This window comes from Labrus mixtus, chromosome 23, assembly GCF_963584025.1.
Source record: "Labrus mixtus chromosome 23, fLabMix1.1, whole genome shotgun sequence".
In the NCBI taxonomy this organism is placed as follows: domain Eukaryota; kingdom Metazoa; phylum Chordata; class Actinopteri; order Labriformes; family Labridae; genus Labrus; species Labrus mixtus.
In genome coordinates, this window is record NC_083634.1 from 2,925,051 (window position 1) to 2,950,668 (window position 25,618).

At 40.0% G+C, this 25,618-nt stretch overlaps 2 protein-coding genes across 2 annotated transcripts; both read left to right on the forward strand.

The window, feature by feature from the left end:
- The first annotated feature begins 11 nt into the window (after positions 1-11).
- Positions 12-15,232, forward strand: ndufs2 (NADH:ubiquinone oxidoreductase core subunit S2). The gene is made up of 14 exons (XM_061031142.1): positions 12-164; positions 1,727-1,830; positions 4,966-5,156; positions 5,712-5,832; positions 6,233-6,345; positions 7,497-7,571; positions 7,663-7,740; positions 7,850-7,935; positions 8,402-8,521; positions 10,578-10,707; positions 12,315-12,410; positions 12,674-12,757; positions 13,151-13,208; positions 15,031-15,232. Exons 1-14 carry the CDS (start codon positions 58-60, stop codon positions 15,066-15,068), a joined length of 1,401 nt encoding a protein of 466 aa, XP_060887125.1. The 5' UTR covers positions 12-57; the 3' UTR covers positions 15,069-15,232.
- Positions 15,233-15,502: 270 nt separating this feature from the next.
- fcer1g (Fc epsilon receptor IgFc epsilon receptor Ig) lies at positions 15,503-25,332 on the forward strand. The gene is made up of 5 exons (XM_061031147.1): positions 15,503-15,701; positions 20,522-20,616; positions 22,066-22,128; positions 24,091-24,114; positions 24,208-25,332. The coding sequence occupies exons 1-5, from the start codon at positions 15,635-15,637 to the stop codon at positions 24,259-24,261; spliced, it is 303 nt and encodes a 100-aa protein (XP_060887130.1). The 5' UTR covers positions 15,503-15,634; the 3' UTR covers positions 24,262-25,332.
- Positions 25,333-25,618: the final 286 nt, after the last annotated feature.

A 25,618-nucleotide genomic window follows, 5' to 3' on the forward strand; every position in this document is an offset into this window, starting at 1 on the left:
AACAGCAAAAGAAGAAACTACAATACGTCATTGGCCAGAGGTTGTCTAACAGCCAAGATGGCTGCCACGATGTTGAGGTCGCTCTCCAAACTAGGACGTCCTTCAACAAAACTTATATTAAATAATAATTTACTGAGCCCTGGCTGCACTGTTCTGCAAAACAGGTAAGATAACAAAGAGGCCAAACATGACGCTTTAGCTTTTAGCTCCTTACAAACAAGCGCACAGAAAGGCTAATGTTAGCATAGTGCTAAAAAAAAAAAGCCGACTGGGTGTCTTCTTTTTTTAGTCAATATGTAATTTATTTTCTCAATGGAAGAGAGTTTCTGCACACATATAAATATCGTTGCATTGTCCTCCTTAAAGCTCACAGATGGATTATCTGTCCTGTTTGTGCTGCTAATGTCCTCATGCTAACAGCTAGCATTCAGATTAGCCACCGTGTGTCAGTGTTTACCACTTCACTTGTTTTTTATATTTTCTTTGCTCTGTGAGGTCAAATTATGTTGCACATTAAAACAGATCATAATATGTTTGTATACAGTTTCAGGTTAGGAGATTGTATCCTAAAATATCTGCTTGTTGTTAACCAATGTGGACGAGTAAGAAGTGTCTGTTTACATCAAATGATCAAAGTTTATTTCTAAAACAAAACAAATACAGTGATAAGTGAATTATAGCGACTGGACACAAGAAAAAGCTTAAAATAATGACAAATACTTAGGTACAAACAAAAATAGAGATAATTGCACACGAACAGCAATAAGAAAATATGTAATTAAAACAATAAAAGGTAAAAGCGTCAACAAAAAAATTAAAGTGAATCATCAAAAATAACCCAAATATAAATAGTAAAAATATAAAGATAAATAAAAGCATTTAACATGAGTTGATTGAAAGATAATCAGTCAAAAACAAAGTAAACAACACCAATATTATCAATTTAAAATGTAATAAAATTGTAAAACCTTACACAAAGACTGAATATCTATGTTTTCAGTTTATTATTAACAGTAGGACATTTAAAGTTACCTCTAAGTAGTCCTTTATATTATGTATGTTATAACAGGGTTTTACAACCCCCTGGGGGGGTCAGCAGGGGTCATGGAAACTTCACATAACTGAACATAACATCGTTATATGTATTTTTAGACATCACTGATCACTGTATATGGAAGTGTCAGTTCTTTGCTATGACAATCTTTTAATGTAATATCACACGACACATTGAATGTAATGAATGTACAACATGAGAAATAAATGTAAGAAAATATGTTTACTGTTACTGACTGCTGAATACAACAAAAGACATTGAAATAAAATAAGGAAACATATTAAGAATTTGTGTATTTAATTTTTGATTTTCGCCATCCTAACGTACAGAGAATTCAACAAATTTAGCAAGAGGTGCTCCCCACTGAGCTATATGGGGGTAAGTTAGGTAACCTCTGTGTTATAACAATTTATATTGATAAACAGATTTAGTCTTTCTACATTGACCTTCATCATTAGTTCAGTGCACGTTTCTCTCATCATTTACTTCTGATTATAAGTAAGCAAACACAGTACAGCACGACAGCCAAACAGCAGCCTCAACAAATAAGATTAAAGCCTTTCTGGTTTCATGGCTCCTACCTAACACTGCAGTGTTTGTGTTGGCACAGAGCTGAGTTCCTGTCAAAACATCCTTCCCCTCTGTTAAGAGAGTTTGTTATGTCTTTTACAGGCAGAAACAATGGCAGCCAGACGTGGAGTGGACGGAGCAGTTTGCCGGGGCCGTGATGTACCCCACTGCTGTTAATGAGAATTGGAAGCCACCCCCATGGAATGGTACTTTCAACACACAGCGTTAAGCCGTTTTGCTGAAAATGTCTAGAGAACTTCAGGCCGACTGCCCCTGAAATCCTCTTGATCTGGTTATTGACACATACACATAACAGCAGGAGACTGTCCCTGGTGGACGGGGTGAGGTGGGGTGAGGTGGGGTGGGGGGGGGGTCTCCTGGGGCAAGACATGAAAAAAAGTGAGAACACGGCAGATGAAGCACCACAATCCGCTGTACAACAATATAATGAGAATATTTTCCTTTATATACACTATCTCACAAAAGTGAGTACACCCCTCACATTTCTGTAAATATTGTATTATATCTTTTCATGGGACAACATTGAAGAAATGATACTTTGCTACAATGTAAAGTAGTCAGTGTACAGCTTGTATAACAGTGTCAATTTACTGTCCCCTCAAAATAACTCAACACACAGCCATTGATGTCTAAAACGCAGGCAACAAAAGTGAGTACACCCCTAAGTGAAAATGTCCAAATTGGGCCCAAAGTGTCAATATTTTGTGTGGCCACCATTATTTTCCAGCACTGCCTAAACCCTCTTGGGCATGGAGTTCACCAGAGCTTCACAGGTTGCCACTGGAATCCTCTTCCATTCCTCCATGACGACATCACAGAGCTGGTGGATGTTAGAGACCTTGCGCTCCTCCACCTTCTGTTTGAGGACGCCCCACAGATGCTCAATAGGGTTTAGGTCTGGAGACGTGCTTGGCCAGTCCATCACCTTTACCCTCAGCTTCTTTAGCAAGGCAGTGGTTGTCTTGGAGCTGTGTTTGGGGTCGTTATCATGTTGGAATACTGCCCTGCGGCCCAGTTTCCGAAGGGAGGGGATCATGCTCTGCTTCAGTATGTCACAGTACATGTTGGCATTCATGGTTCCCTCAATGAACTGTAGCTCCCCAGTGCCGGCAGCACTCATGCTGCCCCAGACCATGACACTCCCACCACCATGCTTGACTGTAGGCAAGACACACATGTCTTTGTACTCCTCACCTGGTTGCCGCCACACATGCTTGACATCATCTGAACCAAATAAGTTTATCTTGGTCTCATCAGACCACAGGACATGGTTCAAGTAATCCATGTCATTAGTCTGCTTGTCTTCAGAAAACTGTTTGCGGGCTTTTGTGTGCATCATCTTTAGAAGAGACTTCCTTCTGGGACGACAGCCATGCAGACCAATTTGATGCAGTGTGCGACGTATGGTCTGAGCACTGACAGGCTGACCCCCCACCCCTTCAACCTCTGCAGCAATGCTGGCAGCACTCATAAGTCTATTTTCCAAAGACAACCTCTGGATATGGCGCTGAGCATGTGCACTGAACTCCTTTGGTCCACCATGGCGAGGCCTGTTCTGAGTGGAACCTGTCCTGTTAAACCGCTGTGTGGTCTTAGCCACCGTGCTGCAGCTCAGTTTCAGGGTGTTGGCAATCTTCTTATAGCCTAGGCCATCTTTATGTAGAGCAACCATTCTTTTTTTTAGATCCTCAGAGAGTTCTTTGCCATGAGGTGCCATGTTGAACTTCCAGTGACCAGTATGAGAGAGTGAGAGCGATAACACCAAATTTAACAGACCTGCTCCCCATTCACAACTGAGACCTTGTAAAACTAACGAGTCACATGACAACGGGGAGGGAAAATGGCTTATTGGGCCCAATTTGGACATTTTCACTTAGGAGTGTACTCACTTTTGTTGCCTGCGTTTTAGACATCAATGGCTGTGTGTTGAGTTATTTTGAGGGGACAGTAAATTGACACTGTTATACAAGCTGTACACTGACTACTTTACATTGTAGCAAAGTATCATTTCTTCAATGTTGTCCCATGAAAAGATATAATACAATATTTACAGAAATGTGAGGGGTGTACTCACTTTTGTGAGATACTGTAAATGCTGTGTTTAGTTCAACAACAGAGCGGAGCAGAACATTCTGTTGAACAGAAAACATCATGCAGCCGTTTCAAAACGTGCACAGAGATCACACCAGTCTATGGTCATGCACTGTTGACGGGGAATAAACGTCACCACCCCCTCCAACTCGCTCAACGTTTTTTTTCCTGATTATATTATATTCTGCCGTGTTCTCATATCAGCTCATTTAGACTTTGTGCAGAAGAAGTACTAGGGGGGCCGGCAGGAGAAACTCTGGTTAAAGTCTGTGCAAAATGTCTTAGCAGTTTGCTTTCACATGTACAGCTCCTCCGATAAACATCAGCACTTTTTCAGGAGTTTTCTGCAAAGAGTGAACAAGGCTTAACAGGTTTGAAGCTAGATAAAAAAAATTGATTGCAGAGTAAAATATAAAAAGCAGAAAATGTTCTATGTTGTGCTTACAGTATAAATCTCCTCACAGTGTGCATGTTAACAGAAATGATCAGCGTGCATTAATGTAACACATAAAATCTGTTTCAGCCTTCACATTACTGTAATGTACTCTGACTGAGCTGGGGAGGAGGGAGGAGGGCAGGGACATCATTAATGAAGCCCAAACTGTTCTTGTGGCGAGAGGTTTCAGTCTTAATGTACCTCAGCCTCTTACCAGAGAGGAGGGTCTTAAACAGTCTGTGTCCGGGGTGAGTCTTTGTGTGTTTTGTGGAGAGAAAATCATATTACATCTAGTTTTAAAATGATCTTAATTATAATATTCAACATTAGTGGGAATTATCATTTTTGCGTATTTGCAGCAAGGGCAGCTCTACAGTAGTTCATCACAGCGCTGTTTCATCACTCTGAGGTTTCTTTTATCAAAAACAAAATCCAGCCTCTCTTGAATCAGGCTGTTTCAAATGGCCATATTCAAAATGTGGTTTTAGTTTTACAAATAGTGAACCGGACCCCTACATTAACCCCACACATTCCACATGTCTGAAAATGTATTTTCAAGGATCTCTGTGCCAGAACGTGGCTGAAAAAAAGTGTCTTGGACTCACTTGTAAATATTGTTTTGGTATGACATGGAAACCAACTTGATGAGTTGCAATATGTAAAAATCAGCTATTTTCTTTCCTAATTTCTGTTCATGTGTAGATTTGGAAATGACATCCTTAAGTGATCCCCACCATTTCATCCTGTATCATTTCCTTTACCTTTCCTGAGTTATTTTGTTTTCTCCCCGCAGACAGAGATCCTAATGTAGAGAAGGATGTGTCCAACCTGACCATAAACTTTGGTCCCCAGCACCCAGCAGCTCACGGCGTGCTGCGCCTCGTGTTGGAGCTGAGCGGAGAGTCCGTCAAGAAATGTGACCCCCATATCGGACTGCTCCACCGCGGCACAGAGAAACTCATCGAGTACAAGACCTACCTGCAGGTACTGAACAACTTGAACCATCTCTCCAATGTGTTGTCTTTTTACTTCTGTCTTTTTTCACATGTGAAGAGGTACAGGAAATATTGTGATGTGTCAAAACACTTGGCCTGACCACAGAGTGAAACCATCACCCTGTTTCTGTATTTTCTAATAAATTAAAGAAGGATGTGAAATCAGGAAGTGTTGAATTAGTGGTGCTCCTTTTGGTTTTAACCAGGCTAAGAAACAAAGGACAACACAGTGGATTTGCAACACACCAAGTATTACAAATATTTATATTTTTTATATTTCAGGCATGGCGCAGTAAATTTTGTTTTCATATTCTTGTGCAATGACAATAAAGTCTATTCTAAAAATACTGACTCACATACTGTGAAGCTCCAATACCTCACTGTGATTAAACTAGAGCAAAGTAACATCTCCCCTGATCTCTCAGAAAACACAATTACATTTTTTTGGAGCCAACTGCATTCGATCTATGAGGAGGAGCTACCTGTTGCATTTTTCTTGAAAGTCCCTGACCCAGCGTCACTTCCTCTTGTTTTAATGTCACAGGCTCTGCCCTATTTTGACCGTCTGGACTATGTTTCCATGATGTGCAATGAGGAGGCTTACTCTCTGGCTGTGGAGAAGCTGCTCAACATCCAAGCTCCGCCCCGTGCCCAGTGGATCAGAGGTACAGAGGAGAGGACGTCTGCATGTTCTGCAACGGCCGTTAACAAAGACAAATAGAAAGAAGGCCATACAATGCTTGTGATATTAGAATTATAAAGGTCTTATTTGTTCTGCACTAAAGAAATTCTCTTGTTACATGTTATTGTTTTAAATTTGGAACAAACTTTAGTTTGACAGAAAAAAAGTGCATCAGACATACGCACACTGCCTTTAATTCTAGTCTCCAGTGTGTGTGACCATCATGACATATAAACTGATTTATGCTACTTTTAAGGGTCACATGACGTTGAAGTCACTCATACTCAGAGTCCAGAAAGCCAAGACAGGGACCATGATGTTAGAATCGTAAGCTTTATCGTTTTGGCTTCAAATGTTTGAGTGTGCTCTTTGTTTATTTGTAGTTCTGTACGGAGAGCTGACTCGCATCCTGAACCACATCATGGCCATCACCACGCACGCCCTCGACATCGGGGCCATGACCCCGTTCTTCTGGATGTTCGAGGAGAGAGAGAAGGTCAGGAGTGCAGCTGGGGGATGTCAAGCACCCTCCTCTTGTTTTGTAGCCAGTGGTGGTGGAAGGGGAAACACTGTAATGGTTGGAAAGACTACAAAAAATCTAAAGATTGATACCTGTTTCGATACCATGGCAAAAAAAAGTTATAGGCACCCAATCATATCTTGTTTTTAATTATCAAAACAATTCAAGAACTCCTGCACACTGTCTGAATTGCACAAACACATTTACCACCTGTTTGTGATATTGAGACCGTGTCACCTCCTGTCGTCCGTCTGTAAGAGACTTCATGTAATGTTAACGCCTAAATGACTTGAAAAACCTCAGCACATACAAATCTGTACGTTCTAATGGATCACTGCTGCTCGCTCGTCATCAATCAATCTTTATTTGTACAACAAATGTTCTCAAAACATTTCACAAAAATGCAGGTAAAATACCTCACTCTTTGTTTTATTATCCACAGAGACCCTGACATTAATCCATCATGAGCACTGAGCAACATTTATTTAAGAGGCAGAAACCTTGAGCTGAACCAGACTCATGATGAACAGTCGTCAGCTGAAACTGTGTTGGGCTTTTAAAAGAGAGATAGAGGAAGAAGGAGAGAGACAAACAGAGTAACATCAACATCCTGGCAGCTTTAGGCTAAAATTTAACTGAAGATCTGTAGTTTATTTATTTTTTTTAAATCTTCTGAACCTTTCAATCCCATTGTTCATTAAAGTAACAGAAATTGTAACGTTTTAAAACATGTGGTATTTGACGACCTTCTAGTGGAGTGCACCAGTTATACCTGGCAGAACTTGCAGACATAGAAGACAGCTTAAACTGGGTTCAGAGTTTAGAGGCCAGCACACAGAAAACTGTCAAAAAGTAGATGCGTAGAGTGCTGCATGGGTGTTGGAAAATGTTTTTAAAATAGTTGAAAAGAATGGGTGCTCTTCAGCAGGTGGCTCCAACTTAGAAGCTGTTGAAGAGGTCTGATGCAGTCAGAGGGGAATGCTTAAAAAGCCTTGAAGTCTTATAAAATAAAATGAGAGATCCAAGATGTTATCTTTGTCTCCTTTAGATCGGAGTCTGTAATGCATTAACTATAACTTCTTAATGTTGAATACTTGATGTCTTGTAACCTTCTTGTCTCCGTGCAGATGTTTGAGTTTTATGAGCGAGTGTCAGGAGCCAGAATGCACGCCGCATACGTCAGACCCGGTGGCGTTCATCAGGTGGGAAATATTCAGAAGAAGAAAAATAACGGCTCTTCTCATGTCGGGAGAAGTTTTTGTAATGTAGCTCATGATCTTATCTCGGTTTCAGGACATGCCCCTCGGCCTTATGGACGACATCTATGAGTGGTGCAAGAATTTCTCCATCAGAATCGATGAAGTAGAAGAGGTGAACGCCTGCTTTTAAAATAAAAATAAAAATCCTCACAATCCTGTGATAAGCATGCAGTGGAGAACAGTTTGTGAATATTGGATTATGTTTTAATTTTTTTTGGCAGATGTTGACCAACAATCGTATCTGGAAGAATCGTACCGTGGACATCGGGGTGGTCACTGCAGAAGAGGCTCTGAACTATGGCTTCAGGTAACACACCAATACAATGAAAGTGACACCCTCCTACCTCACTGATCTCCACTGTCACACTCTTTTTTTTTCTTCTTTTTTAATTTTTTTTTATTGGTGATAAGGTGAACAAAATGAAACAAGAATATATAGACATGACAACTAAAGCGAGAACAAATAAACAAAGAAAACAAAAAAAAACAAAATAAATAAAACGGACAAAATAGATACAAAATAGCAAAGATACAGACAAATACATTTACATTTTACTCCACTGTCATACTCTTTCCTGTAGCCATCTTGTCTCCACCTAACAGAACCTGGGCGGGACAGAGCCTTCTCCATAGCCCCTCCCTCCCAACACATATTCAACACTCCACATTCATTATTATTAAACGTTGTTGCTCAGATGTAAAATTAAGGTTTAATTATCAGGAATGTGTGTGGACTGTGGTGTTTCTCATTCTTCTTCTCGTCTTTCCTCCAGCGGCGTGATGCTGCGAGGGTCGGGCATCAAGTGGGACCTGAGGAAGTCTCAGCCGTATGACAAGTACGACGAGGTGGAATTTGACGTCCCCATCGGAAGCAAAGGAGACTGCTACGACAGGTGAGAGAGGAGCAGATGGCTCTTTTTTTGTTTTCCTGACCCAGCTTCTCTCAGACGACGGTTCTTACTAAATGTTGCAACACGCAAGCTGTTCATTTAGAAAACCTTTGTGGAGAGGAGAAGCGACGCAGTGGCAGATGAGGACACACATTTGACATGTTTGATGATATGTGTGAAGATTCATATCGTGTGGGGTTTTTTTTTTACCAGCGACTTCCTTAATCACTTGAACACAGCAGTTCCAGTTTTTCACTTGTGAAAGAGACTCCTTGTTTATTTGAATCTTTTAGTTTGTTTCTTGATGTGGAAGCTACATGTGGGACCGAGTCAATGAGTCGTCTTATATCAAAGAGAAGTTTGAATGAATCTTTAAATCATAAGAATGGATATTTGCAGTGATTGAAGTCAAATTAAAAGGGATTATTTTATAACTTTTATTTATCACCTTATTACTTCTTATTTGCACATCGAGCACATGAAGACGTTTTGTATAATTTAATAATTTCACATTTGGTGTTATTTAAAATATATATTATCGTGTGTATTTATGTGTTTTTATTTAGAGACTTTTGTCAGAGTTTTGTTTTAAATATGAGCAGGTGAGATAGGATGAGAGGGCACGGGGTAGTGTGAATGTTTGATAAGTTTTGACTGGATCAATGTGTCTAATAGCAAAGATTTCATGTCACAGTTAAAGTGCAGATACTGTACAGCTCAGTCATTCTAACTTAACAATTAAAATGAGCAATCAAGGAGAGAGAATGTAAATCCACAAAGTTCAACTTCTCACCAGTTTGGGTGACTATGGCCCAATAGTCCAAACAGTCATCTCTCAGTTTGAAGGTCGGGGGTTTTCATCCTCAGCTGTAGCCACATATCGAAGTGTTCTTGGCTAAGACTCTGACTGAACCCAGATTGTTACTGATGGCAAAGCCAGCGGTGTGTGAGTTATTAGTAGTGATGAGTTAGTGCTGATGAGCTTTACATAGCGGCCACTGCCATCAGTGTTTTAGGGCGCACTCACACTTGGCAACCGGTACCGTGCCCGTGCGATTTTACCCTAAACGTCCAGTTTGTTGGACGACTGTGAGTGCTCCGATCCGTGCTTTTACACAGTTCACTTCCTTGGACCTGGCACGGATGGAAGAGGTGTGCTTAATCACTGCTCAGATACACAACATGAGTATGAAGTATAATAGATCCATACCTTCAATTTTCGAGAAATCTCGGTGTGTTATGGCTGTATCTGACCCAAATCAGTAAATGCAGATTTAATTTTTTAAGTTTGCCTATCTTGTAATCTAAGCATGCTTCACGTGCACGTCAAGCCATGCATTTGTTATATTACAACGTTAAATAGTAGCCACACTCAGGCCCGGTTAGTCCTGGAGCAGTGTGAGTGCAGGTCAGCGGGAGAATAGGAAGGCGGGGCAATCGTGTTTAAAGGCTTTATATGTGATTTTTTGATCCAGCAGATGTCGCCCTTGAGCACCAGTATGAAACCAAAACAACTCTCGCTGCATTGTTGTGTTAGCATGCTAATGCTAGCGATCTTTATTATGCTCGTATCTTCACACTGCATGTAAATTTACCTGAAATGAGCGTGATCGAGAAACACAGTTAAGCAGTGAGTACAGTATGTTATTCTTCTTTTCTCTAGTCCCTCAATGAAACAACTTTTATACACGAGGGGAGGAGTCAGCCGGCCGTCCGGGCGATGTAAACAAAGTGAAGATAGGACTCTGAAAACTCAGAAAACATCACAGACTGTGGGACTCGGGTGTTACACCCATTGTAGACAGTCATGACTCACAGAGTTATTTTCAGAGGATATACTTGATTTCTATTACATTTAAGTGTAAAAAATCACATATAAAGCCTTTAATCACGGTGGGGAGCAACTTTGCTCAGTGTGAGTGAAGCTGTAGTGTTGTGTGAATGTAGTATAGAAGCACTTTTAGGGGTCAGACGACCAGAAAAGGCTCATATAAGTTCAGTCTTTTTACCAGTGAGCTTCACAAAGATGATTGTGTATGTGTTTGTGTGTTTGGTGCAGGTATCTGTGCAGGGTGGAGGAGATGAGACAGTCCCTGAGGATCATGCACCAGGCGCTCAACAAGATGCCAGAAGGAGAGATTAAGGTGGATGACGCTAAAGTGGCCCCACCCAAGAGGTCTGAGATGAAGGTACGTTTCCGACACTTGGACTCTTTTTCAGACGGTTTTTCTGACGCCCTGCAGGCCGTTCGATCTCAAAACGTTGAACCCTGTTTCTTCGGGCCGGGTTTTTTCCTCTGCGCTGTGTCACTTTTGGCTTTTTAATTAAATTTCAGCGGTGTCACTAATTTGTCTTCAAAACTTCCATCTTGAAAGAATTAGGCCAGTGAAGCTGACTTTAATTTGGCTTCCCCCCCGAGGCTTCAGATCACCTCTAGTTCACCTCAGAGAGCGAAATTAAAGTGTATTACATTTAAAGTCCACAGTCGTAGATAAAACTTTCTAAGTTTTGTATGGAGTTCGAGAGATGCGAGGGTGTGGAAAAAACTGCTGGTGCTTTTTTCTGCTCTGTATTGCAACAGGAACAGGAAGTTTGACTAGAGACATGGAGCATTTTATTCATAGACTTATACACTTTCCCTGTGGGGACAATAAAGATACCTTTGACCTTTGACAATTAGACATTATAGAATTTATGATTTTCCTACTTCACTGGTCTGTTTTCTTCAAACAAAACATCCCTCCTTATTTTTGGTTCAGTCCTCCACCAGCTACTGACCGCGACACAGAACCACTGAAGAGAGATTTGTTTAAAAAACACACACACACACGCACACACTGCATAACAGACTGCACTGACTCTAAAATTGCAGCTGGACTTGTTCATTCCTTATTTTACACCACACGTCTGTGACTATTGAAGTGGATATAATGTGCTGACCCAAATCAATATCAGCCTCTTAAACCTGATTTATATTTCTGTGCTGAATCACCATATCAAAACGCTGTATGTTGGCATAGCCCTGTACCTAGAGAGAGAAGCCGACGTAAGCAGCCTGATGTGTAGCTCCTCAAAAATGTAACTATGCAGTGAAACGACTCCGTGATTGGACAGCTGGGTGGCATTGCATTTCCTGCTTTTACAACATTTCCTGGTATCGCAGCTGTTTTCAAAATTCTGCAGAAGGAAGAAGACTCATCAACTCACACTCCAAACATCATATGCTCAGTCAGTCGCCATGGTTACCTGTAGAGAATCAAACAGAGAATGCGGCTGAACCGGACACTGGCTATAAAACTAGCACTGAGTCATCACACTGCCAACAAGCGTTTGTTAGGCGGGGAATTGATTGAAGAGCTATGCAGACACAACCCAGGCACAGGTAGGGGGGGAGTGGCTGTAGAGCTCACAACGGCCAATATGGCGTTGCTACAGCGTAGATTCTACGCAAAAGCACACATCAGGCTTTACACGTTGCCATAAGGGGATATTTACAACAGTAAGGCCTCATCTGCAATGTTTATGCATGGTAGAGGAATAGTGGGGTGCATATGAGGTTATATAAGAGGAGGAGACGGCAGGGTGGAACAGTGCTGTGTGCGCGCGCGCGCGTGGAGCTTCTGATGTTGGTTTACATGCACAACATTTTGCACATCTTACACTTTTTCAACACTGTACCGTGAGTCAAACAAAACACTGCAAAGCAAGAGTAAAAGTGCCGTAATGGCAGTGTAGCAGTAGTGTTGCAGAATCATGAGGTAAAATGACGATGTGTTGTGTTTGCTCTTTGTCCTAGACGTCCATGGAGTCTCTGATCCACCACTTCAAACTGTACACAGAGGGCTACCAGGTCCCCCCGGGGGAAACATACACAGCCGTGGAGGCCCCCAAGGTCGGACTTTTACACCATGTGTTTTTTAATATGTTTTTAAACACTTTTCAAAGTAAATAATTCTGAAAATGGACTTGCTGTGGTTTACCATTTGAGTTTTATCCTAACAAACAACAATCCTACTTTTGTAAGCACTCTGTTGATCCTCAGTATACATGAGCTTCTTCCGGTCCTAATTAATGAAGAAGCCTTTGTAGGCCTTCAGGGACTTGTTGTGATGTAATATGCTTACTGGTTTGTGTGTGTGTTTGTGTCCCTCGCAGGGAGAGTTTGGTGTTTATTTGATATCTGACGGCTCCAGCAGACCCTATCGCTGCAAGATCAAAGCTCCTGGATTCGCTCACTTGGTACACACACAGAAACTTCACAAAACACTGTGAAATATTAAACACATCCATTATTCAGCGTGTTTAACGGCTTGTCCTTAAGGCTACTTTTACTTCATTAAGTATGTTTATCAAGCACTATAGAACCATTTTTAACAGCGTACATAACTCCCCCCCTCACATCCCTCCTTCCTGTGCATCTCTTCGCTTGTGGCTAAATGAATGTTGAACACAGTCAGTTGCATTTCGTCTGTGAGGCTAAAAATGTCTTTATAGTCGCACAAACAAACTATTAGAGTCGTTAGTGCATTGACTGGAGGCTTGAGTCTTTGGAGTTATGAATATTCACTTTTACAGGAGCTCCTCTGAACAGAGCTGTTGTTAAGAAATGCTTTCTTTCTTCTTTCTTTCTAGGCTGGTCTGGATAAAATGGCCAGAGGACACATGCTCGCTGACGTGGTTGCCATTATTGGTAAGAACTGATTATCGGTGGAGAATGCAGCTTCAGGAGTAAAGTCATTCTGATGCCACATGAAGTGTGTGGTCAGTCTATTCTCTGAGCTCTCATCTTAAAGGGATACTTCACCCATTTGCATTAATCTTTGTATCATTAGAAACCTGGTAGTGTTTTTGAATGGTTGTGTATCCCGCCCTCATTTTCCCCTGAGATGGGAAATCTCTGTATTTCTAAGTCTGTAAAGGAGCTTCCAGTGACGCAAAATGAAGATTTTTGCGTCACTGGTTAGCGAGACGCAAAAATCGTTGCTGGTTATGGTTAGCAGGGTGAAACTACAGCACTAGTTCCTCATATTTTAGACCACTGAAGCTACAGACCAATCACAGATCAGTGGGTGGGACCTCACTCCCAGAATCAAAACTTAACGTCCGCCATATTGCTTGGAAGCTATGCTAACAGGCTCTATGGAGAAAGCTGATAATGGCGGAAAAATATAAATATAGCGGTGAGATGGTTGCTGCCAGCTCAGCAGCCAAGACATAATGCCTGCCTGTCAGCGGTGGTGAGGATGAGGAGCCGGGACCGGCTCGAGCTGGTGCTGACTGGTAGTGTCGGTGCTCTCACTGTTTGCTTATGGACACAGACATAGAGACGGTTTTCTGCCAGGAATTTCCAAGATCAATTCTGGAAGAAATCTTTGAATCAGTTGAGGAAACGGCCTCATGTGTTGAAGTAAATATGTCTGTTAATGTTTTTATTTCTATATTTCTACTGATATACTGTATATTTTGGAGAAACTGTATCGATCGAATTTCCCTCAGGGATTAAGTATATTAAGTATTTCTGATTCTGAACTAGAGGACCTTAGTGGGAGTGGCCTGCGGTGCTATGTATTCTGGGATTTGGTGTCTTTCATTAACATGAGCCAAAAAGACACTTCCTGTCTTTTCTCGGCCAAGAAGGCACCAACTTCAAAATGTATTTCACATTTCTACTACATATATGACCCAATGTCAATACTGATTCATGTTTCAATGGGTGAAGTATCCTTTTAACATTTTTGGACTGGAAAATAATGTTTCTGTCTCAGTGGAATTCAGTTCAGGTAGTTAATCATTAAGATGAAGAGAATGAAAGAATGGTTTTCTCATCACAGTTTCTTGTGCCTGTTCTGTGCATTTTATAGGAGCAGCCTGTAAGATATTTACTGAGTTTAATCATTAAATGAACTTACTATATCATCAGACATTTAGGAAACATGCTATATTCTCCTTTAAAATGTAAACCATCTCACAGTGAAATACAATTGTGCAAATTTAACTATAGAAAAACAGTGCAGTTATATAATGTGAAAAAATCTGTTTTGCGACTACGACTTATTTATCTTTTTTCTACCCTCATGTTTATATTGCTACTCTATTTTTTTAAAATATACTTTTAACTTGTCCTGTACATCTAATCTCATCTAAAGCACCCTTTCTGTAAGACGGTATAAAATACAAAATAAAAGCACAGCTAAGATCATTTTGCAGACAGAATCATTTAGTTTAATTCTTTTCATTAACGGGGATACTTAAACAAGCGGTTTCATAATAAGCTCAAATATGAAATCAAACAGATAAAAGCGATTCTTAGATCAGGATTCATGAGGGGGACTTGCACAGTAGATCTTTTTCTGATCGTTGTTCTTGACTGAGGATGGCTATTGTTGAACAGTGGGTGTATGTAGGGGGCTGACTTGATGTTGTGATGGTCGTCAGGAAGATGTTTTCTGGTCATCTGTTTGCAGCTTTTATATGAAGCACGTCTGAGTCTCTCCTCCTCCTTCCTCCTACAGGTACACAGGACATCGTGTTTGGAGAGGTCGACCGTTAACGTGATCCTGTTTGTTCCCCGATGAAGAGGATTCAACGTCTGTGTCGCACATCTATTAGTCAGGTTCTCTCCCTGTTAACGGTTGGCTCGTAGTTGTGCTTTTGACAGAAGAATCAGTGATGTACAATGTCCAAATAAACCCTAATAAATATTTTATGACCGAACAGAGAGTTTGTGTTTTCACCGTCCCGCTTGGAAAAAAAAAGATGATTTAAAAAAGACTTTGTTGATTTTCTAAAGTTTCATTTCCTCGCTTCACTTACCTGAAAAAAAAACTGCAGAGAAAAAAAAAAAAAGTATTAACAATGAGAGCAGAGAGAGCAAACCCTCGGCCTTCTGGGTCCTTCCTCTGGTTTGGTGGTGAAAGGGGCGGGGGAGTGGTCTGATGAGATCTCAGACAAATGGACTAAACGCTCTGACCACAACTTCCCCTCCAGGCTGTGAGAAATGCAACAGTTTTTATCAGAACTCAAAGAGGAAAGACAAAAAGCACCCAGAAGTCGTCTGTGTTTGCTGTTCGCTGGCCTCTGAAGGATCCCGCTCGTCTGTACTGAGCCTGTGTTGCCATGGCGTTGTGGGGCAGGAGCCCGCTGCTGCTCGCCGTTCCTCTGTGGATGAGCTTTGGGGGAGTGGGTGAGTTGGGACGTCAAATTAGACTCTAACATTGACTTTTTTTTTTCTTCTTCATTCTCACCGTTGCTAAGGCTGGTTGGTAGGTGTCGAAAAAACCTCAAAGTTTGGATCACTATTTAAAATCTAATGAGAAAAAGAAACTTGTTTAGATAAAGTCTGACTGAACAGAGTCAGTGGAAACATGAAGATTTAATTAGACGACTTTTAGATTTTCTCTGCCAAAAAAAAAAAACCTTGAGAGAATTAGAAAAGCTGTGAGAGGATGTCAGTCTTTAGTGTTTCTTTCAGAGCGCTGATGTTTTCTTACATCTGCGGCCTCGTTACTCAGGCTGCAGAAATGATCTCACACGTTCCAGTTCCTGTTTAAGAGAAGCTGACCCTGTTAGTTTTTTTTTGTTGCTCTGCGGCGAGGGGCACAGAGGCTGGTGTTCAACGCCACTTTTTTTTTTTTTTTTTTTTTTACTGCTCTTGTTGAGCCAGTTTTCACACTGACACTGACACTGACACTGACACACACACACACACACACACCCTACACAAACAAGAAGTTCTGTTGATCAGGTTCCTCATTTCAGTGAAGCCGTTTCCGTATTTCTTCAATGTTTCAAATATGGTATTAATCTGGATCAAAATACTTTATTATACAGATCAAAACTGCAGAAAATCAAGGAGGTATCTTTTATTGTCTGTTGAATAATCCTGACATGATGTTAGTGAGAGAGAAGTCAACTGAAGGAAGTTTTTTTGATCAACTTTAAAAAAAAAAATGTAATTATAATGTATGTATAGGTCAGTGGATAGAGGCAGAAAACATAGAGAGAGAGAGCGGGGAATGACATGCAGGAAAGGAGCCACACGTCAGATTCGAACCCGGGTCACACGCTTTGAGGACCTCAGCCTCTGTATATGGCGCGTGCAGTAACCACTAGGCTCTGTGCCCCAACAAGAGGAAGTTTTAAAGCATCTCTCAGCACAACAACAGATCGCAACATTGAGTGTTAAAATGTTAGTTAAAGAAATAAGAAAGGCTTTATCAGGGCGCTGGTGGCACAGTATGGGGGCTGTGGTCTTCCGGGCGGGTGGCCCGGGTTCTGGTTCGGGTCCGGCCTGTGGCTTCTTTCCCGCATGTCGTTCCCCTCTCTCTCTCTCTCTCTCTCTCTCTCTGATTTCCGGCTCTATGCACTGTCATATCTCTCAATTAGGGGCACAAAAAGCCCAAAAATAAATCTTAAAAAAAAAAAAAAAGGCTTTATCAGGGGAAGAAGACATTAAAGTAGACGCATCACAGAAGAACTCAAACTGTTAATTAAATAATTGATTTGTGCACATTTTATTTATAATCATTTAGGTAATTTATCAGTCAAAATATAAGAACTCTTCATAGTTTTCAAGTAGGATGATTTGTCTTCAACATTATAAGAAATGACATCACAAAGGGGGCTATTTTGGATTTATTGATGGATGACTTTATTTCAAACGTGTTAAATAAAAAGTAGAAGAACAACTGAAACAGAAAAATTAAAGAAAATATTAAAACAATAAAAACACCAACGGCCATATTCAACAGAAAGCAAACACTACAAGTTTATTACACTTAAACATGAATACACGGACACAAACATACATACTGTATCTACTATTGTGTCTGTGTATTCATGTTGAAGTGTAATTAAAATATTCATAAAAGCACTAAAAGTTTGAAAAGGAGTATTTTTAAATAAATTACATTTACACTTAATTAACCTGCAACTCAAATATAACCCAAGAAAAATTAAAATACACATAAAAACAGAAAATAAGGAAACTCAGTGAAATGTAACTGAATTTAAGGAAAGTTTGACGAGCATTTTTCACTTTTTTTTTCTCAAGTAGGCTATTACAGATGAATTAATAAATTATTGAGAAATAAAGTTCAATCAGTTAAGCTCCACGTGACATATTTCACTTGTCTCTACGGGTAAGTCACAATAGAAGTGGTTCATTAATGTGAAGCTGTTATATTTGCAGGAACATCCTTCACCTGCTCAGTCTGACTCTTAAAATGTAACGACCCTCCACTGATGTAAGTATAGAACTAAGAGAAAGAGAAGCTGCTTACAGCACCGACACCTCGTTTGAAAAAAAGCTTCCTAATTTAAGCTCCATGTTGAGTTAGACTTTGGTCACATACTCACATATTAGTCATATTTTATTGTCAGGCTTTATGTTATTTTTGGCTGCTTATAGTTTACACATCGTATTTTTTTTGTTTCCTTTGCGGAAACCAACGAAGATGTTGAAGTAGATATTGCACCACATCTCTCAGATGCGAAGCACGCACAGTTAGAGTTAGAAAACCAAATGCAATATTTCCCCTCAGCTGCGTGACTTCAGAGGAACTCTGTCCGTCCATCCATCCATCCATCCATCCATAACCCCGCAAGAGCCACAAGTGTCCAAAAAGGATCAATCGAAAACAAATTAAGTGTGACGGGCATGAAGGTGATGTTTTCACATCCTGTTTTGTTTTCCTCTCAGCCTCAGAATAAGGTACCATCAGGAGTGATCCCTCTAAGTGGGAGACGATCATTGCATCATAGATAAAAGAAAAAGATGAATTTTCGTAAATGTTAAAGAAAGCAGGAAGTGACAGAAACGGACGTCTGTGCTCAGAGGATTTCATCATGGAGAAGTTGTCAGTCATGGTTCTTGTTTCTAAATATGAGGGGGAACAGACGTCAGAGTTATATCAAATAAATAAAGTCAATATAGTTCAAATTTAAATTTAGTTTTCTGAAGTTTTTGGTGTTAAATATTCTCAAGATGAAAAGCTCGGACAAATCAGTCACATTACATTTATATAAAAAAAAGCCAATTAGACATAAAATGTCCTATAAAGCCCAAATGTGCCTGAAAATGGGCTTGACTGATGAAGCAAATAATCTAGAAACAAACTAATAATTAATAACTCCTCGTATGGAGTCATGAGTTTAATACAGATGTGGAAAGAATTCAAGCAGTTTTGCTTTGAGAGACTTTTAAATTAGATTTTTTTATTTAACCAGGAAAGAAAACTCATTGAGATTAAAAAATCTTCTTCTTTTTTTAAAGAGTGTCCGGGCCGAGAAAGGCAGCAGCACAATTTACACACAGTTCAACACAAACAACGAGAGGAAGTCACTGAAAACGTTTCTGTCATACTGTAAAAAAAGAAAAGAAAAAAGGGTGCAAGTCAAATGCTAAATCCCAGAAAGTAAGACCTTCTCGTGCCATCATGCAAAATTGCTGCAAAAGTTTTCTTTCAAACACCTATAGGGTCAGGGTGCCGGTGGCCTAGTGGTTAGTCTGCGCTCCAAATGTACTGAGGCTGTATTCCTCCAAGAGGGCAGCCTGGGTTAAACTCCAAATCCACTCTCAAGCTCTTTCCTGCATATCATCCCCCACTCTCTCTCTCTCACTCTATCCCCTCTATGGACGCTGATGAAGGCCTAGTGCTGAAACGCGTCGCTCTTATCCACATAAAGGAAACTTAAAGGACATTTAGTGTCCTGACTTTTCTGTCTCTCTTTTTAGTCTTGTTGAAGTCGTGCACCTGAAGCTGTGTTTACTCTCGAGTGTTGCTCCTTTTTTTTTTTTGTTGTTGCTGTTTTTCACTCTATCCACTGACCTACCTATACATAAAAATAAACCTTAAAATACATTGCTTGTCATTTTAACACGATATTCCCCGTGCAAAAGGTTAAAGAAACATGAAGGCCTTTTGAATGTGAGATGTGTGAAGAGGAAGAAGAAGCCCGCACACTTGCTCAAGTCTGCGGGCTCTTCTTCTTCCTCATTCTGCTGCTTTTGCACGGCCCTTCACCTTCCTCCTTTTTCTCAGATGTGTGTTTAAGACATTCACAGAAAAAAATCATATAGTTGTGTTTTCTGTTCAATGCTATGGTCCTAACTAGTTCTTAAACTTAGCTTAACAAGCAGTAAAAGCAACATTGAGGTTTTCTGTACAGTGAATATGAATGACGTCCTGTGTGTGTGCACTTATATGCCGGAAGGAGAAATAACATCTTGAAGCCACAAGAAAACATGGAACACATAACGACGTAAGAATATGGACGTGGGGTATAAAAACCTTTTGAAATACTCACTATCATTTAAACTATCTTTAACTCACAGCAGTAGATCAGAAACTAAACATCAGCCACATCATCAGTTCAAGTACACAACCTGATTGACTTGAACAAAAAAAAAGCTCTACGAGTAATATCAGGTCTTATTTCTCCAAACGCAAGAAAAAATGGGATTGTGGGAAACATGCAGAGCTTTAAAAAGTCGCTCTCTCTCTCCCAGAAGATGTACAACTGATTTTTGCGACACTCATATTCACTTAGAGCCCTCCATAATCCTTTTTCATTTATTTAATAATACATTCTCTTGTCCATTTTGTCTTCAAATGATTGTAATGCTCCTCCTCTTTGTCTCCCTAGACGACGGTGTCATGACTTTTTAAAGTACTATAACATAGTTTGCTCTACTTTTATTTTCTCATGTCTTAGCTGCTGTTGCCGGGTTGTTTTTTTTTTTTTTTTTCACAATCTTAAAATGATGAAACCACCATTACTGTTATAGCAACAAACCAGCCTCGTCGTCCCATTAGGGTTTTATTTCTGGATGCATGCTTTATATAAGGAGGAGTAGCTCTGAGACAAGTCGTACACAATGATTTATCACATTGCAATGAATTATTTTTTTCTGTAATTCCTTCAAATATTAAGTTGTTGAGATTTTTTACATGAATGTGTAGATTCTGGTTTTGCTCCTGACTGCCGTCTCTCGTCTTTCAGACGCTGCTCTTTCAGATCCAGAGGTCTGTTACATCCTGGATGGTATCCTGTTCTTGTACGGCATCATCCTGACAGCGCTCTACTGCAAAATCAAGGTTTGGACGCCTCATTTTGACCTTTGCACAACTATATTTATACAAAAAGTATAAATCAGCAGGAACAGACTAATTTTACAGTCGAACAAAAACGTTATATTTAAAATAGAAGTAAAATGGCACATTTTTTTATTGCATGAGTAGAAAATGGAATGTTGTCTGCAAAAGACAGCATGTTGCACAATCAGAAAGAGAACACAGTGGTTCTCATCTTGTGACCCCGGGACCCAGAAGTCGGTTGCAGTTTTTTTCAGTGGGTTGTGAAAGTGTGCCTGAAAGGTGTTAAAAACACAGAAGCACTTTTTTATTAAAGATTTATTTTTGTGCTTTTGCCTTTATTTGATATGACAGTACATAGAACAGGAACTCGAGAGAGAGAGAGTGGGCAATGACATGTGGGTAAGAAGGCACAGGCACAGGTCGGACTTGAAACCGTGTCGTCTCCTTGGAGGACTACGGCCTCTGTACATGTTGCGCAATCTAACCGCTAGACCATCTGCGCCCCTGTGAAGCATTTTTTTTTTTTATAACACGCATGTCTTGTTCCGTTTCTCTGTTCTGTCAAATGTTTTGAACTGTTTGAGACACATTTTCATGAAGTAAATCTGATTGGTTGGAGAAATACTAGAAATTTGTGTTGCGATTTTTCCTGAAGGAGTTGATTGGTTGTTCTTGAGGCTTTCAAAGTCAAGAACTGGACTGAAAGAGTTTTGCAAAATGTAGCAAGCCTATGTTGATAGCATCATGCACAGCTTTTCAAATTTTAAATTTAAGATTGCTTTCATTTATTTTTATATTTGAAATTGGATGACTGGGTACTACAGGTCAGGGGTTCCCAGACGTTTCAGCTCGGGACCCCAGAATAAGTGTGCTCTAGACTTGGGACCCCCACAGTCCCTATATGTTTATATTATATGTAAGTTATTGTAAGAAAAGCTTGAAGAACGTCTCCATGTATAAACTGTAGGACTGAGTGGACAAACAGAAACTCAGCTGATGCCTCACATTGTTGCATTTATGTGCAAATTGACCTTTAAATCATTATTTTTACAGATTACTTTCAGCTTAAATCTTATTTAATGACTCTTGTATTTTAAATTCACCTACTTTTTCTATTTATTTTCACAATCACGGTAAAATTTGTTATTTTAAATTATTTCAAATGTTTTATTTGGTTGTGGAAGGCATCTCATGACCCCTCTCTCAGTGTCTCACGACCCCTCAGGGGGCCCCGACCCCCACTTTGGGAACCACTGCTATAGGTGACTAAAATGAAGATATCAACAGGAAAGAAAAATATGTGGTTGTAAAGTGATGTTTTTAGATGATTATCGTTCACTCTTAAGATAAAGCTCCGACGAGTTTTCTCATGTCAGTAAAGAGAAGTGAAAAACAGAACGAGAGATAACAGTCTGAAGTGATCACTCACTGAACACTTTCTTCTTACAGATCCAACAGACTTGGGAGGCTGAGGCTGCGGCTGAGGCCAAGAAAGCAAAGGGCAAGAAGAAGGTAAGAATAATAACACACACAGTTTGTACATGACTGAAATAGACACAAAGACATGGAGTGAGGTTTAGACACTTTGGAGCGTCATCACAAAGTAAACAAACCTGAGAATAAAAAAAACAACAGTCGGGTCAAAAGAGAGAAGACATGCAGAATTAGATCGACAAACAGCAATTCTTTATATCCACACAAGCTAACTGTACTTGTCTAGGTTGGATTAATGCAGGAATACTTTCACAAGAAATGAGTACACAAGAAAATTCAGATGTTTAGAAAGCTACAGAGGCTCTATAGGCGGAAATACATCCATACATTTTATGTGATTACATTTTCTGTGATAACGAGTGAATTTCGGTTGTTTTCAGGAGATCTTGACTTATCTCCTCATCATCTCGGGATAACAACAACATAACATTCTGGAAAAGAAGCAATGTTCTCCCGAGATGAATGATTTAAGGATGTCCTGAAAACAACCCGGGAAAATGTAATAAAATGAATTAGTGGATGTATGTCCTCTTAGGACAGATATACACCAGGGGGCATGATGGCTGCCTCATGTCCCCTGCGTCTGTTTGCCGTGTTAGCTGTCCATGTTTTCAAGATGCAGTACTCACATGAACAGTATGGGGGCAGTGTAGAGGCAGAGGGGAAGTGACACACTCAACTGGCAGAGAGACAAGCTCATAAATCAAGTCCATTATTATCCACATCTGTAAGATGCACAGCTTCAAACATACCTGAACTAGCTCACAAGAAATGAGTTTCATTTTTAGAAGTCGACAATCAACAAGTGACCCTGTAAACCGGGGACAGTGGCGATTCTAGGGTCTGTTGGGGCCCTAGGCAAAATTCATTGGGGGCCCCTCCAACCAGCGTCCATTATTATTTTCCTCTTTTCTTTTTTCACTCACAGACAGATTATTTCCTCTTCATTTAACCTTCATTGACAAATGTTGGTTTTCACAGCAAGAATGCATGTGACACTTAGCATGACATAGAGAGTGAGTGCTATCAGATGGTGGGGCCCCCTTAGGGAGGTTTATGGAGATCTGATATGGGGCCCGATTTACTGAATCTTTTTGACTTTGATGGATTTTTCTTTTTAATGAAAGACTTTAGATCAGGGATGTCCAAAGTGCGGCCTGAGGGCCATTTGTGGCCCTTGAGGGGATTTTTTGCGGTCCGTGACTTCAAATGAAGAATCAGAAGATTTTGGCCCGAGGCCTTGATTAAGATTGGCACATTATCTTATTTTTATTTTTCATGTTAACAAGGGCAGAACAATATTCCTAAAATAGAAAATGTTCAGTAACATGTATGTTGTTGTTTTTTTTAAATCTACAGCTTTTACTATTTTCCACATTTTATGAAAAAAAAACATGAACTAAATGCAGAAAGCTTTTCCAAAGAAATGAACCATGTTACAGGTTTGATTCTGAGAAAAAAACAAATAAAGTAGAACGAAGAAATCAAAATATTTGATTTATTTTTCTTAAAGGGTTTATTTAGTGAGCCTTTTGATTCTGATCTACAAAGCCTTACTATGTTTTCAACTATATTCTAAAAAACAAAACCTGTGGCCCGCGAGCGATTCTAACGCGACAATTTTGGCCCGCAAGAAAAAAAGTTTGGACACCACTGCTTTAGATGGTGACTTTAATCACAGCGTTCTTGTTCTGTCATGCATGTTGCTTATGGTATAAAAACCCACTCGCCAAGCATGTAAATATAGAGGTCATGTTTCATTACAACAGCTCTTAACCAGCTGTTATACAACATGGCCTTATTTAAACGTCTATTTCCTATAAGCAGCCACAGACTGCACACAGCCATAGCCCACTGTGATACACATAAATACACTCTCTACTCTCATATAGTGTAGCTCTGCCTTCACACAGAGTCTCCATGTTTAACTCATCTTACAGTCATCTTCTATCTAACCCTGTTGTTTTCTATTCCTGACAGATTCCTGAAGAGAGCATCTATACGGTGAGTTTTGATTCCATGAATGATGTAGAGTAGATGAAGAATATAATCTTAAATGATTTTGATATTGATCTGACTTCTCTGTTTTCCTCTCAGGGTTTGACTCCTCACGCCACGGACACGTATGAAACTATCGGCACGAAGAAGTGACGGGATGCATTAAAGTCTGAGACATGCGCTTCTTTTCTATATTTAAATATTGCATATTATAAATACATATATATATATACATAAATATATATATATATATATACATAAATATATATATATATATATATATAGATATAACCAGCTTACATTTTAAAAAGACTGTGAGATTGTTAGCATCAGAGTCTGTTTGCTTTTGCTTTTGTAAAAGTTTGTGGAGCGTTAAGAAGGGTGAAAGAGAAAAGGGGGGGATGAGGCGGGTACTTTGAAGAAGAAATAACGCACATATTTAATTTATACTTTGCTTTAGAGACATATTGCATAATAATACTTAAAATGAAAAAATATGTTGTATCCCTTGTGTATATCTGAAATGCTTTCTGGCACTGACCTGCTTTAAAGGCAGGGTTGGTCATTTTCAAAAACTAACATGATTTTGAAAGTGGCATTCCCTCTGTGCTCCATCTGCACCTGCCCCCTCCCCTCATAGGCCACGCCCCTCGCTTACATGCACAAGCGCAATTGGTCCAGAAGTCGACCTCAGCTGATGCTTTGATTGTGGGCTCGTGCATGCACGGGGTAGAGAGCGAGCAGGGAGACAGGGAGGCGTGTGATTGGTTCATCAGATTGGTACCTCGTGGCAGACATTGGTCAAAGTTTTTACAGACTTACAAACTGATACAGATGACGGATTTTCTTTGTTCCTTTTTCAGAGCACATGAGTTATTAATTTCTGTCAGGACCTAAAGACAATTTCAACCAAAATCTTAAAAAGTGGATCTGGAGAAAATTACCAACCCAGACTTTAATGTGTTTTACTAACTTTAATTTTTTAGGCATTCTGAAAGGGTCTAAAGTGCGACAGTTTCATGCAACATTGTGATTGAGTGATTGTAGTTGTAATGCCAACCTCCTCCATAACACCTTAGGGATACTGAGCAGTGTTTCCTACACACCACAGGGTGGCAGTGAAGGTGTCTTTGGTGAAGTTTTTACCTGTGAAACACATCCACTCTGCAGTCTCTCCCACCAGTACAGGAGCCTAAAATAAATTCAATAAATGACACAAACGGCTGTGAAGTTTTGTTTTTCCACAAGAGGCGAAAAGCTGTCACACAAAAACAAAAACACAACTCGTATAAAAAGAAAAACACCTATGATTTAATTGTTGATTTCAAACCCTGCCTCCAAGACACGTATGATTATGTAGGGAGTGGTTAACCTCCAGTCCTCTTAGGTAAACGGCAGGACATGAAATAATAACAACAATTACCTGAAAGTGGTTCTGCTGCTAAACGATGGTTCACGACACACAGTCAGATCTCACTGATAAAAAGTGTGTTTAACATTTATCCAGTGA